Consider the following 14,393-nt stretch of genomic DNA (forward strand, 5'->3'; position numbering starts at 1 on the left):
CTGCATTTGGAGTATTGCATACAATTCTGGTTGCACCATTACAGGAAGTATGTGGATGTTTTGTAAAGGGTGCAGAAGAGGTTTACCAGAATGTTGTCTGGATTAGAGGGTATTAGCAATGAGGAGAGGTTGGATGAATTTGGATTGTTTTCTCTGGATTGTCAGAGGCTGAAGAAAGACCTGATAAAGGATATAAAATTGAGGGACAAAGATGGGACAGAAATCATTTTCCCGGGATGGAAATGTGAAAGACTAGAGCACATAGCTTTAAGATGAGTAGGGCAAGTTTAAAGGAGATGGGTGGGGTAATTTTTTTAAGAGTGGTGGGCTCCTGAAATGCGCTGAAAGGGGTTGAACGATAGTGGCTTTTAGGTAGGCACATGGATATGCCGGGAATGGAGGGTTTGGATCAAGTGCAGGCAGAGGAGATTAGTTTAACTTGGCATCATGTTTGTACAGACATAGCGGGCTGAAGGGTCTGTCTTTTTGTTCCATGTTCTATTTCCTATGATAGCAGAAGGAATGAGAGTGGTGTTTGTCTTTGATCCCAGAAAATTGAAAAGCAAACCTTTGCAGATGCTGGAAATGAGGTTTTCAAGAATGGCTGAATAATCACTTCACTATCATTCTGATTCTGAATAACTGTGGCTGTGTGAACATATGAACAGCAGATTCCTGTTGCCATAAATTTGACAGGAAATTGGTTACTGTGGAATCTGTTCTACTTTCAACCAGACTGGAACAACAGCATTTTTCACTTTTGAAATAAAATATTACTTTTATAACAGACTTATTTTGCAAATGTTTATTGTTTCTTAGCAACCCGCAATTCCCCGCTGAATAAATACAGCTTCACTACACAGCCGAAGAAGACAGCCCACCACTATCTTCCCACTATCTTCCCAAGGGGTTTGTGATATAGGCTTGGCTTTTATCAGTGAAACTACATCCCCATGATTAGTTTTAAAATAATCATTTGTGTGGGGTAATTATTTTAATTTTGGTGTGAGATTTTGCAGAGGGTCAAAAAGCAAGAGGTGCAGATTTAAAGCAGCTGTGAAAGAATTGGAGAGAATACAAAGAAACCTTTTTCAGCCAGATGGGGATGGGGGTCTGGACTGTGCCTGAACAGGCATGATGGAGTTTAACCTCCCTTCCCCCCCCATATAATATATGAAAGCACTGCTTGGATGGGTGGTCACCAGTGAGGCCATTTAGAACTGAGATGAGGAAAAACTTTTTCAGTCAGAGTTGTGAATCTGGAATTCTCAAAAGGCAGTGGAGGCCAATTCTCTGAATGCATTCAAGAGAGAGCTAGATAGAGCTCTTAAGGATAGCGGAGTCAGGGGGTATGGGGAGAAGGCAGGAAAGGGGTACTGATTGAGAATGATCAGCCATGATCACATTGAATGGCGGTGCTGGCTCAAAGGGCTGAATGGCCTCCTCCTGCACCTATTGTCTATTGTGACCTACACGATTACAGAACAGACCTACACCCCACACGTCTTTCAGATGTGGGATGAAGCTGGATCACCAGAGCGTGCAAACTCCACATAGAAAGCACCCCAGGTCAGGATTGAGCCCAGGACTCCAATGCAGCGAGGCGGCACCTCTACCAGCTGTGCCACTGCATTGTACTGAGTGCAAGAGGAAATCATTCAATATCTTCCAGTTAGGTTTTGGCAGATCTGCATCTTAATCTGTTACTTCCATAAACAAGCAAAGGGGGGGGGGGGCGTGCACTGGGATTGATATTTTTAAATAATAACCAGCCACAAAAGCTGCTGGTACACCTTGTGTGGATCTCCGCTAGAAGGAAATTGGATAGCTATAGGGAACTATGAAATCTCTCCGTTACCTTAAAGTACTTGCCCTTAATTTTACTTTCAAAGCTTATGTAGCCTGAAGAGTTGATCAGAATGGATCTATTTTCACTTCTGTTAAGAAAGGGAGGACTTTCTCTGATGGATGCTGAGAGGCTGTATTTCCTGACAATGTCCAGAACTGGGGAGCTCATGTAGGATAAAGCCTTGTGAGGCTATGGGTGAAAGCTAATTTTTAACCACCGTGTGACTGGAATTTTTTATTGCAGAGCTTTAGATGTGTAATATTTAAGTATATTCAAGCAGCAGTGGGATTAAACTGAAGTTGCATTGCAATGTATAAGTCATGTACATTGTTTTCTGAAAGTGGGAATATAGGTAGACAGGATGGTGAACAAGACATTTGCATATGTGCCTGCTTGAGCAGTGTGTAGATTACAAGATCCAGAACGCCAAGTTGCAGATGAACACAATGTTGCTGAGCCCCACAAGGAGTATGTGCAGTTCTGGTCACCATGCTACAGGAAGGATGAAATTAAGCTTAAAATTGGTGGGAAATATTCACATGGATGTTGCAGGGGCATGTTTTTAAAGCAGAGATTGCTAGATTTTTGAATGATAAGGGAATCAAAGATTATGGGGATGAGGCAAGAGAATGGGGTTGAGAGGGAAAGATAGATCAGCCATGGTTGAACGGCATAGGCGCGATGGGCCGAATGGCCCAATTCAGCTATGATTTATGAACTTGTATGATATAATAGAGGGCATATGCTTAACGTGAATGGGGAAAGAGCTGAAGGGGTAGGTTTTTCGCATAATGGACGGTGAAAAAGTGGGAGGAGCTGCCAGAGGAAATAATAAAGGCAGCACATTTACGGCACGGTAGCGCAGCGGTAGAGTTGCTGCTTTACAGCGAATGCAGCGCCGGCGACTCAGGTTCGATCCTGACTACGGGTGCTGCACTGTAAGGAGTTTGTATGTTCTCCCCGTGACCTGCGTGGGTTTTCTCCGAGATCTTCGGTTTCCTCCCACACTCCAAAGACGTACAGGCATGTAGGTTAATTGGTTGGGTAAATGTGAAAATTGTCCCTAGTGGGTGTAGGAAAGATAGTTAATGTACGGGGATCACTGGGCGGCACGGACTTGGAGGGCCGAAAAGGCCTGTTTCCGGCTGTAGATATATGATATGATGATGATGATTTACAACGTTTGAAAGAATTTTGAAAGGTGTATGGTACCAACTGTGGCGGCAGCAATGGTTGCCTCACCAACAGTCTGTCTGTCCTTTCCTTTGTGTTTTAATTGTATGTGTTAAATGTATGTTTTTAGTGTTCTTTAGCTTGTTGTATGTGGGGGTTGGGGGAAACTTTTTCTAATGTCTTACCTCGACGGAGATGTGATTTTTTTTCCGTATTGTATCTCCGTCCCCACTGCGGTCTAACATCAAGGAGTTGGCATCCTTTGCTGGAGCCCGACTTTAGAGAGCTCCACCGCGGGTGCGTACGGGACTTTTAACGCTGAGCCCGCGATCCCTTTGCAGGGGTCAACCTCTGAGCTCCAACCGTGGGTGCTTGCGGACTTAACATCATGGACCTCCGCGGTCTCTGGTCAGAGACTAACTTCGGGAACTCCAAGCCGCGGGAGTTTTGACCATCCCGACGCGGAAGTTTCAATCGCCCTGACGCGGGAACTTCGATCGCCCGACGCAGGAGTTTCGATCGCCCCGATGCGGGAGCTTCCATCCTCTTGTTGCTTTTTTTTTGTATGGCTGTATGGTAATTCGCATATCACTACCTTAATTGGTACACGTGACAATAAAAGACCTTTGAAGAGCAAAGGAGATATGGACCAAATGGGATTGGTTCAGGAAGGCACTTTGGTTAGAAACATAGAAAATAGGTGCAGGAGGAGGCCATTCGGCCCTTCGAGCCAGCACGGCCATTCATTGTGATCATGGCTGATCATCCACAATCAGTATCCTGTGCCTGCCTTCTCCCCATATCCCTTGATTCCACTAGCCCCAAGAGCTCTATCTAACTCTCAAATCCATCCAGTGATTTGGCCTCCACTGCCCTCTGGCAGAGAATTCCACAAATTCACAACTCTCTGGGTGAGAAAGTTCCTTCTCACCTCAGGTTTAAATGGCCTCCCCTTTATTCTAAAACTGGCCCCTGGTTCTGGACTCCCCCAACGTTGGGACCATTTTTCCTGCATCTGGCTTGTCCTGTCCTTTTATAATTTTATATGTCTTTATAAGATCCCTTTTCATCCTTCTAAACTCCAGTGAATACAAGCCTAGTCTTTTCAATCTTTCCTCATATGACAGTCCCGCCATCCCAGGGGTCAATCTCGTGAACCTACGCTGCACTGCCTCAATTACAAGGATGTCGTTCCTCAAATTAGGAGACCAAAACTGTACACAATACTCCAGATGTGGTCTTACCAGGGCCCTATACAACTGCAGAAGAACCTCTTTACTCCTATACTGGAATCCTCTCGGTATGAAGGCCAACATGCCATTCGCTTTCTTCACTGCCTGCTGTACCTGGTATACAAGTGACACCCAGGTCTCGCTGCACTTCCCTCTTATCTAACCTGACACCATTGAAATAATAATCTGCCTCCTTTTTTTTGCCGCCATTTAGCTATATTAAACTGCATCTGCCCACTCAACCTGTCCAGGTCATCCTGAAACCTCCTAAAATCCTCTTCGCAGTTTAGACTGTCATCCAGCTTTGTGTCATCTGCAAACTTGCTAGTGTTACTTCTAATTCCTTCATCCAAATCATTAATATATAGTGTAAATAGTTGCGGCCCCAGCACCGAGCCTTGCGGCACTCCACTCGCCACTGCCTGCCATTCTGAAAGGGACCCATTTACTCCTACCCTTTGCTTCCTGTCTGCCAACCAATTCTCTATCCATGTCAGCACAGGCAAGTTGAGCTATTTCAATGCAGTATGACCATGACCCTTGATTTGTGGTGTAGGTCCGACTCCTATTCTTATTTGTAATGTGTTTAAGTCTTGGCTTTGGTAATCAATGTTAATGTACTGGACTAGGCAAATATAACCTTCCCAGTCCAGATGCTTGCAGCTCTGCAGCCCAGTTTGGGTGGAGGGGAGGGGGGGGGGGGGGGGGAAGCACTCATTGCTTAGCCCCTTGACTAGGAGCTGAATTTCTGAGTCTTTAAGTGCTTTTTTTCAACTCTGTGGGGTCTTTGGCATTTGGGTCCAAAATCGCTCTGCTCATCCACAATTCCTCGGATCTTACTCTTGACAGAATATTGACATGATTGTCCTTACATTTTGTCTGCTGATTGTCCCTTTGCAACCTCTGCCCTCTGCATCATCTGCTTAGAGTTGTCAACAACTTCATGACTTTCTCTTTACTTGCCCAGATCACTTCTAAATGTGGCACTGAGGCCCAGTCACATCCTATTATCCCATCTCTACATCCTACCGCAAATCAGTAACAAATACAGTCCCACGGGTTCTCATTTTTCAGTTTCTCATGTGAAACCGAATGGAATGCCATTTGGCAGTCTATGAAATCCATCAGAGACTAGCATATCTGTCTGTGGTTACTTCTGAAAGAGACAAATAAATGTTGTTCATGCTTTACAAATTCCTGATCAGCTTTGTTTGTCTAAAGTACAGCCATTCATTAAACTTTCCAAAAGACGAACAGCAAAGAATTGCCGGGTGTGGATGTGAATAATATCACTCTGCTTGTATTTTCTAAGAGACTTGATAATGAATGTTGTATTTGAGCTTTTTAAGTTCCTCCAAAATAATTTGTCTTTTCTTATTATTTCTTAGCTGGGGTTATTGATGAGGATTACAGAGGAAATGTTGGTGTAATTCTGTTCAATTTTGGAAAAGAATGTTTTGAAGGTAAGGGGTGAATCAACAGTAAATATCTGCTGTTGGTACAAAAACTGAAAGAACGTTCACTGGTGCTTTGTTTATCTTGTCTTTTTTTTAATATAACATCACAATAGAATGAAACCACTTGTTCTATGGTTACTAAATAGAAAATGCTATTGGGGTGGGAGTTAACTGATGTGAATCAATTATTTAGATCTGGCATAGAAGATATTGTGAATTTTAAGAAAATCTTTAAACTTGCTAATTTGTGTTCATATTTTCATCACAAAATGTCTATTTTACAGAATTTTGATAGGCAGGCACAATAACCTATTGAAAACCCTATTTTTAATTTTTTCTTTTTATGAGTGATAGCAGAATTAGGTCATTTGGCCCATCAAGTCGGGCAGCACGGTAGCGCAGCGGTAGAGTTGCTGCTTTACAGCGAATGCAGCGCCGGAGACTCAGGTTCGATCCTGACTATGGGTGCTGCACTGTAAGGAGTTTGTACGTTCTCCCCGTGACCTGTGTGGGTTTTCTCCGAGATCTTCGGTTTCCTCCCACACTCCAAAGACGTACAGGTATGTAGGTTAATTGGCTGGGTAAATGTAAAAATTGTCCCTAGTGGGTGTAGGATAGTGTTAATGTACGGGGATCGCTGGGCGGCACGGACTTGGTGGGCCGAAAAGGCCTGTTTCCGGCTGTATATATATGATATGATATGATAAGTCTACTCCGCCATTCAATCATGGCTGATCTTAACCCCATTCTCCTGCCTTCTCCCCATAACCCCTGACACCTAATCAAGAATCTGTCAATCACTGCCTTAAAAATATTAATTGACGGCCTCCACAGCCTTCTGTGACAATGAATTCTACAGATTCACTACCCTCTGACTAAAGAAATTCCCCCTAATCTCCTTTCTTAAGATACAGCCTTTTATTCTGAGGCTATGGCCTCTAATGGTAGACTCTCCCACTAGTGGAAACATCCACTCCTACTCTATCCAGGCCTTTCAGTATTTGGTAAGTTTCTGTGAGTTATTGTGTAACTAAACTAGTATTTATTCATAGTTTGTATAGTTATTTATTCATAGTTCATATTCATTGAGGGTACACTGATTTTCTATTAGTGTGCAAGTGTGACCCTCTACTTGCTTTTCAAAAAATGATTTTGCAAGAGGGCCCAGTGACACCAGATAATTTAATGTTCCAGGTTAAGTTGTAGATCTTTCTATGATTTGGCCGCAATCATCATGTTTAGGGAGGCGGGGGAGTGGAATCGTTATTGGAATCTCTAGTGACAGCTGTTAGAATGGTGTTAGAGAAAGAATTGAGCTTTGCTTCATAGCTGAATTGCTTGCCAAATGTGAAGAGATCTAGGCTGACACATGACAAATGGCCACCTGGTACCAAAGCAACTGCTGGCATCTGAAACTGATGATAGTATAAACCGCCACGTTGTAACAGGAGAGTAGATTGATGTTCAATGTCTTACCAAGTGGAGCTAGAGCAGATTTATCCAATTGCTTTGATGATTACCAGAAATGTGTCAGATTAGGCTCCATTTATTTGTTGTTATGGTTACCATACTTAAGATAAAATAATAAATCATGGAATAATTTTCATTATACACTGAGACCATTGTCAAGCATTTAAGTTTAATTGAAAGGGGAAAAAAAACTATATGTTAGTTTTGTGACTGGTGTTCTGCTTTATTTAATTGCATTAACGCTTTGAAATGGTGGTCATCTTCTTTTCACTTGTGGCAAAATGTTTAGTTTTTGTTGCAAAAACAATGTTAAAATTATTGAGAACTCGGGTAGTTTAAAATTTTCTGAACTTTGATATTTCTGTTTATTTTTAAGCTGTAGATGGAGTCATGTAATATATGGTAAACTGTTCAGTCGTGTATGATCCAATAGAAGAATATAGGAGAGCCAAATATCTGTATTAAATGGTTTGAAGAAAGCATTTAATGTTGAACGTTTTTATATTTTGATAGTTAAAAAGGGTGATCGAATAGCTCAATTGATCTGTGAACGCATCTGCTATCCAGAGCTTGAGGAGTTAAAGGTGAGTAATTTTAAAATGCTCCTTTGATTTTATTCTCTGATTAAGAACTCTTTCATTTTACTTACCCATTGTATTTCTCGGCAGAGCCTGGATGAGACTGAGCGAGGTGCAGGTGGCTTTGGCTCCTCTGGTACAAATTGAACGTGATGTTCTGCCAAAGCATGTCAGACATTGCCTAATTCTCTTCAAAGATGTTTAAAGCTGTGGATTCTTCATGAAAAAATTGTGATCGATGGCCCAGTTGTTTTGCATTTTGTCAGGATGTTTCCAGAAGTGCAAAAATGAGCTGACATCATGTATGTATTTCAGGGTGTTTAAGAGATAGTGGTCTCTCTGTGATCAAGTAAATCACAGCTGGAACAATTGGGGGCATTTTGCGTTATTTGGGGAATAAATATAAACTTTTTTATGGACTAGTGTCTTTGCCAATCTATATAAGGATTTTTTTTCATGTGTTCATCCTGGTGGAAAGATTTATATGTCAGTAAAGCATGGAATTCCACTTGCTACTTTTCCATTAAAGGCAAATGGTGGGAAACAATCCATAGTTTCTGAAAATAGAATATTTACTACTATTAAGTTCATTTTGGCAAAAATAGATATGAGCAGGAGTTGGCCATTTGATCCTTTTCGTGTGTTCTATCTTTCATCATATTGTTGAGCTTTTACCTGCACTATCTCCATGTCCATTGATTTTCTTTATCTAGGAATCTTTCAAACTCTTGAATGAACTCCGAGCCTGCATATTTCTCTGGACTAGAGCATTCCAACATTCCATCTCCCTCTGCAGAAATGTCCTTGTATATCAGATCGAAGCGACTGACCTGGTTCTAAATTGCTGAAGCCCGGTGACACAGCGGCAGAGTTGCTGCCTTTGGGAGCCAGAGACCCAGGTTCAATCCTAACTATGGGTGCTATCCGTACGGAGATTGTACGTTCTCCCTGTGACCGCGTTGGTTTCCTCCCATATTCCAAAGACGTACAAGTTTGTAGGTTGAGTGGCTTTGGTAAAAATAGTAAATTGTCCCTAGTGTGTAGGATAGTGTTAGTGTACGGGGGTGATCGCCGGTTAGTGAGGATTTGGGCCGAAGTACCTGTTTCCATGCTGCATCTCTAAAGTCTAAGGCCCATTTAACAATTTTGTAAGTATCGATGGGATTAGCCTTTATTCTAGAGGATTCATATAATTGGCCTTGAAAAGTGGCACCAAATCGCTTTTTTAAACTGCTAGAAATAGCATTGAAGATATTCCTACAGAGATGTTAGGTAAAGCATTTCAGGATTTTATCGTTGAACATAGTAACAGTGTTTTCAAATTGAATATAGCTGATTCTCATTTGATGTCAGGAATCCTGAGAAGATGGGCCAGATGATCTTTGCACGCAGTCCTTCATCTTGCAATTAGACATTCTCTTTGAGTGCTAACCAGTTAATCTGACTATGCCATAGCAGGAGAGATGGTCACCGGTTGAGGAAGATGCATAGATATTTTATGGAGCAGTGCTCATTATTTCTGCCTTCAAGCTCGGAGCTCTATCTGGTCTCTGCAGAAATAATGTTGAAATGGCCAGGATTTCAGATCAAGCCTCCATGCACCATAATTCTAACATTTGTCCGTGAAGTTTTCTTAGTACTCAAAGTATGCCAGTCACACCGCACATGCAATCTTGCAGCTTTTCCTTTTCTGCTGATACTTTCAAAGTTCAATCTACTTGAGTGTTTTCTATGGTGGATGTAAAATTCCCATCTGTCATTACAGAATAGTTCATTGATTACTACAGTGCAAGCACTGTGGTAAAATATACTCGGCCCCAATCTGGAGTAATATTAACATAATATTTCTACAAGTTTGATTCAAACTCCAAATAATGACCAACTGTATCCAAATTGGTTTAAACATAGAGTGGGGGGGGGGGGGGGGGGGGTGGCAAAATAAACATTCAGTCCACTTCCAAATATTTTCAACTGGACCCATACCAAAGAGTTTCTGATGAAGTTAAACTTTGTGTTCTTAGGCTTACTTAAAAATACATGATTTGGTGATGGTGTACTCGGAATAATCTCCAGTGAGAAGAGTTCCTGTTGGATCCACTGTGGAAACACATGAACACATTTTGCAAATTGACAATAAAGGCTTGGTGTCTCTTCCACCAAACAAAATCCAAAAGGAAATGCAGGGTTTGAGAATTTTTTATTCCTTATATGACCTGTTTCCAGAAAACAATGACCTTGTCACCAGCTGAAGCCACTTTTGTGTGGCACTGTGATTTTTCATTGTTATTGTTATGATCAACTTTTTACTAAACTGGTTGCACTTATTCTGAATATTTGCTCCAAAGTGATGAGGTAAATTTTCACATTGGCAATCCAGGCTTTCATCCTCATCAATGTATTGAACAACTTAAGATGCTTGTACCCAGGATGCACTACTTTAGCCTTGCATTCTAGATACAAGCATCTTAAGTGAACTCTACTTTCCCACTGACAATGCTAGCAAACATATGTTTAGTTTAGAGATACAGCACGATAACAGGCCATTCGGCCCACTGAGTCCACATCAACCAGTAATCCCCGCACACCAACACTATCCTACACACACTCGGGACAATGGACAATTTTACCAAGCTAATTGGGAGTGAGAGAGATGTGCTGAATTTCCTTAATTAATGTGCTTTCTTGCTGTAGTATCTAAAGTTGAGTAGGACAGACTTGGTGATATTTTCACCAATGAGGCTGACTGGGGAATGTTCTCCATCCACCCCGTTTCCTGAAGTTGGTGACTAGCTTCTTTGTTTTGCTAAGATTGAAGTCGTCTTGACAAGGTGCCATTCGGATCTCTCTCCCTCTTCTGCTGTTTCATTGTTTGAGACTGGCGTGTCATCTACAAAGTTGTAAATGGAAAAAAAAGCAGTCATGCAGATATAGGGAGTATAGGAAAAAGCTGAGTGTTCTTGCGTTCTAATGTCACAGCCCGACAGGTCCGCAATATATCTCCCATGCACGACTCTACCATGTGCTGCAATAACATGATTTAATTAAAATTTTAAAAATTCAGTAAAGATTAAAATGTGACACTAGTTTTTAATCAGTAATGATTAAAATGTGACACGAGTTTATTACAAGCAATGGCCGAGTGATTCATATGGGCAACTTTAAAGCTGTCACTAGAAAACCAGGCAAAGTGTTTGAGCAAGGTGTGGCGATAATGACTTTTAGTAAACTTGCATTGAGTGGGTCCATATTGCACAGATGGCTTTACTCGTGTGCCATGGTCTGATCTCCCCTATTCCAAGATTCAGCAGCTGCATGCAGCATGTGTGTCAAATTTTGGGCCATCTCGCTAAAGAACAGTGAACAATGTTTGGCATTCTCCAATTTTTGAGGTAATGACAAGTAATGATTCTGTCTGTTGATTTATGACAGGCAAGTAGTGTTTAACTAAACTATTGGAAGTTCTTACAGGATCTATCCAGAAGATCAGATAATGGGGAGACATTAAATGTGCTGCATTTAGATCTTCTGAAGCCTTTTGATAAGGTCTCTCCCAGCACTTTGGTTAATGGGATGAGAGCACATGAAGAATTGTGTAATGCACAACAAACTGATTAGTGGGGTATAATGGGTTATCACTTGAGTTATTCAGAGGAAAATCAACTGACCTTGAAAGGCTGTGAAGCCTCAGTTGATGGGTTCATTCAAAAACGTTTGCCAATGTTTGGTATATGAAGGGAATTGAGAAATAAGGAAAAGTGCAGGAAGATTATGCTGAGAAAGATCAGCCACCATGTCCAGTATTTTCAGATGTTCTTGTGATTTGCTCCTTTCTGAGGAACCATTGATACATAAATATTTGCAACATCCGTTTTAATGCAGAACCAAACGCATTCTTCCTTTCCTATACCCTGTTCACTAGGCAAAAAAAATGCCCTGGAAGCTGTGCAACATGATACTTGTGATTAAAAACCTGCTCATTGCCAGTCATTCTAGAGTAATCAAAAAATTGCTCAACAATCTGAAAACTCGGCCCTATTCTGCCTTTCACTAAGCAGATAATATCCACCCCTGGATTTGGTTTGCAGGTGCTGCTGTGTGAACGGACAAATCATGATGAACAGCTAGAGGTACCTGTAGATCAAAAGTGAAAATACTGAATCAATCGGGCTTAAACACACACATGTTAATAATGTGGATTGAAAGGAATCGGGAAGTAATGGATGCTTTTTTTGCAGCTGGCAATATTTAGATAACATGGGGTATGTCCACAAATAAAGAGTTCAGTTTTATCAGACAGGAATTATATTCGACAGAATAAATAGTAAGACTGACTTTGACATTGATCAGACGATTTGGCAAAGAATGTTGAAAGTTGTTAGAACATACATTTCGGAGAGGGATAGATGAGTCTGGATTGTTGATCTCGTGTTGTTTTCAGCAACTTTTCTCTGCCAGTTCTGTTTTTCCATTAACTTTCACAATTTTATGGTTTCAAGTTCTGGGAACCTTGCAGCAGGCTTTAGTCAATCTGGCTCCTTCTCTCCTTCATCTGAAGACACTTTGTTTGCCTCAAACAACAAGCCTCAAAGTAATGAAGGGCCAACATAAGCATCACTACCCAGCCACGTCTTCTCTGAGCTTGGTCACATCACAAGCTCAGGAGTTGGGCAGAAAAAGTATTTCTAGAATATTCTCAAGGCAAAAGTGAGTATTGATGCAGGAGTCTTCAAAGTAAAAGCAAACGACTTGCAGCAGAAACCAAATAGTCCACAAGCCCTATGTCTGATTAGCACAAAATAAAGAAGCTCAGAATAGCGATGGATTTCAGTGCATGATAATTAGCAATAATCAATCAAGCACTGATTTAGTTCTTAAGTACTCTAACTGTACAATGACACTGAGAATTACACATTGTACCTGCCTGATAAACATCCAAAACTCATCAATTAGTTATGGTGTAGTGTAACTGAAACTAGATTCAGAGGACACAAATGTGGCACCTTCTGATTTGATGACTTTACATCGGGTGCATACTTTATAAGAGTGAAAAAGGTTCCCAATCCAAAACATTAGTTATCCTTGTTTCCTGGAAATGCTGCCTGCCCCACTGAGTTACTACAGCACTTTGTGTCTTTATTGCCGTTCTTTATAATCTTGGGAATGAGTTTCTGAATACGTGAGCAGAAAATCGTGGACAAGAAAGATACCTTAAAATCAAATGGAATTTCCTCCACTTTATGAAACTTGGTAATGTTAATTGTGGCCACAGCAGCGTGACCTCAGTGTATTTCCCAACTGGGCATTAATTGAGTGAAGCTTTATTAGCACCTTCTTGGTTAGCTTCAACAACCATATGTGGGCAGGTTCCCATACTCTTGAGGTTGGAAAGAAATTGCAGTGTGTGCAGTTATATACTGGGAGTGCACGGTTGAATTAAAAAGTCACAGATGCTTTTAAGTAGTTCCCTGTAGTAATAAATATATTGGTAGCTATTACACAGATTTCTAATATTTTGTATATGTACACACAGCTTTGTGAAGGCTGTTTGGGTAAATGAGGGCAAAATGATTCGAGACGCAGAACACCAAGTCTGACTAAGTAATGAAGTAGTGTCGCATTGAGGCTTCATTTTCCAGGTGCGAGTAATTTACTGGCACCTGCTTCAACTGTGCCTGTTTCATTCAGGTCTCAATGTGGCCTCTACATCAGCAAGACCAAGCGTTATCTGGGCAATAGTTTCACTGAATACTTGTGCTCTGTTCGCCACAGCCTGGCTCAGCTTTTGGTTATTAACCATTTTCATTTCCATTCCCAGACCTTTTTGTACCAGCCTTCCCCACTGCTGGAGTGAGTCCACGCACAAAATGGAAGAAAAGCACCTCACACTCTGCCTTCCATTTGCTGTCCCTCTCTGGTTCTATATTTCACTCCCAATCTTCGTTCATTTTCAGATTTCACATCTGTACTTTTGTTTTTTCCACATCATCTTCAGCCTTGGTTACTATCTCCAACCATCTCTCCTCACCATACACCTCTGCCAATCACCTGAATCCATCTAGTACTTGCCCACCCCTTCCCCTCGCATTCCTCCACCAACTTTCTCCCATCAGTGTGAAGAAGGGTCTTGACCCAAAATGATGCTTCCTGAATAGTCCAGGCAAATGTAAATGTAAGTACTACTTGGTGAGTGCACTCGTCTTTCTGTGATATCCTGACTAAAATCACTGCTGTGTTATTCCTGTAAAATAAAATTATCATAACATGATCCATTGCCCAATTAATTCTGATGTTCCAAAAACAAGAATACTAGTACCCTAAAGTCTCCTGAGCAACTAAGTGTTAAGAAATCTTTGGAAAAGCAGCCAAGAAATTGAATATTAATTTAGTTTTGTTTCAATTGCTTACCACAAAATAAACCTTAATAAAATTATTCTTTATTTTGCACCAATTAATTTCTGGATCACTGATAACTCGCAGCTGTACTCATTGGAAAACAAAGACACAGTTCCATCTATTCCACCTTTTGTCATCCCAATAATCACATTTTATTGACTAACTGCAACCGACCTGCTAGTCTAGTCCCGTAGAGGTGGCCATGATATTCCAAGTGGTGGAGAGCTTTGTCAACCATGTC

General features: G+C 41.2%; 1 protein-coding gene across 2 annotated transcripts in view; it reads left to right on the forward strand.

The window, feature by feature from the left end:
• The window catches only part of dut (deoxyuridine triphosphatase), a 30,963-nt gene extending 22,712 nt beyond the window's left edge, over positions 1-8,251 (forward strand). The window contains exons 5-7 of one of the 2 annotated variants that reach the window (XM_078429921.1): positions 5,643-5,717; positions 7,695-7,765; positions 7,850-8,251. In XM_078429921.1, coding sequence (XP_078286047.1) covers positions 5,643-5,717; positions 7,695-7,765; positions 7,850-7,906 — 203 coding nt within the window. In that variant the 3' untranslated portion in view covers positions 7,907-8,251. Of the gene's footprint in view, positions 1-819; positions 1,101-5,642; positions 5,718-7,694; positions 7,766-7,849 lie in introns of those variants that run through there. The other variant, XM_078429923.1, reaches the window with a different exon arrangement.
• The last annotated feature ends 6,142 nt before the right edge of the window (positions 8,252-14,393 follow it).

This window comes from Rhinoraja longicauda, chromosome 38 (assembly GCF_053455715.1).
Source record: "Rhinoraja longicauda isolate Sanriku21f chromosome 38, sRhiLon1.1, whole genome shotgun sequence".
NCBI lineage: Eukaryota > Metazoa > Chordata > Chondrichthyes > Rajiformes > Arhynchobatidae > Rhinoraja > Rhinoraja longicauda.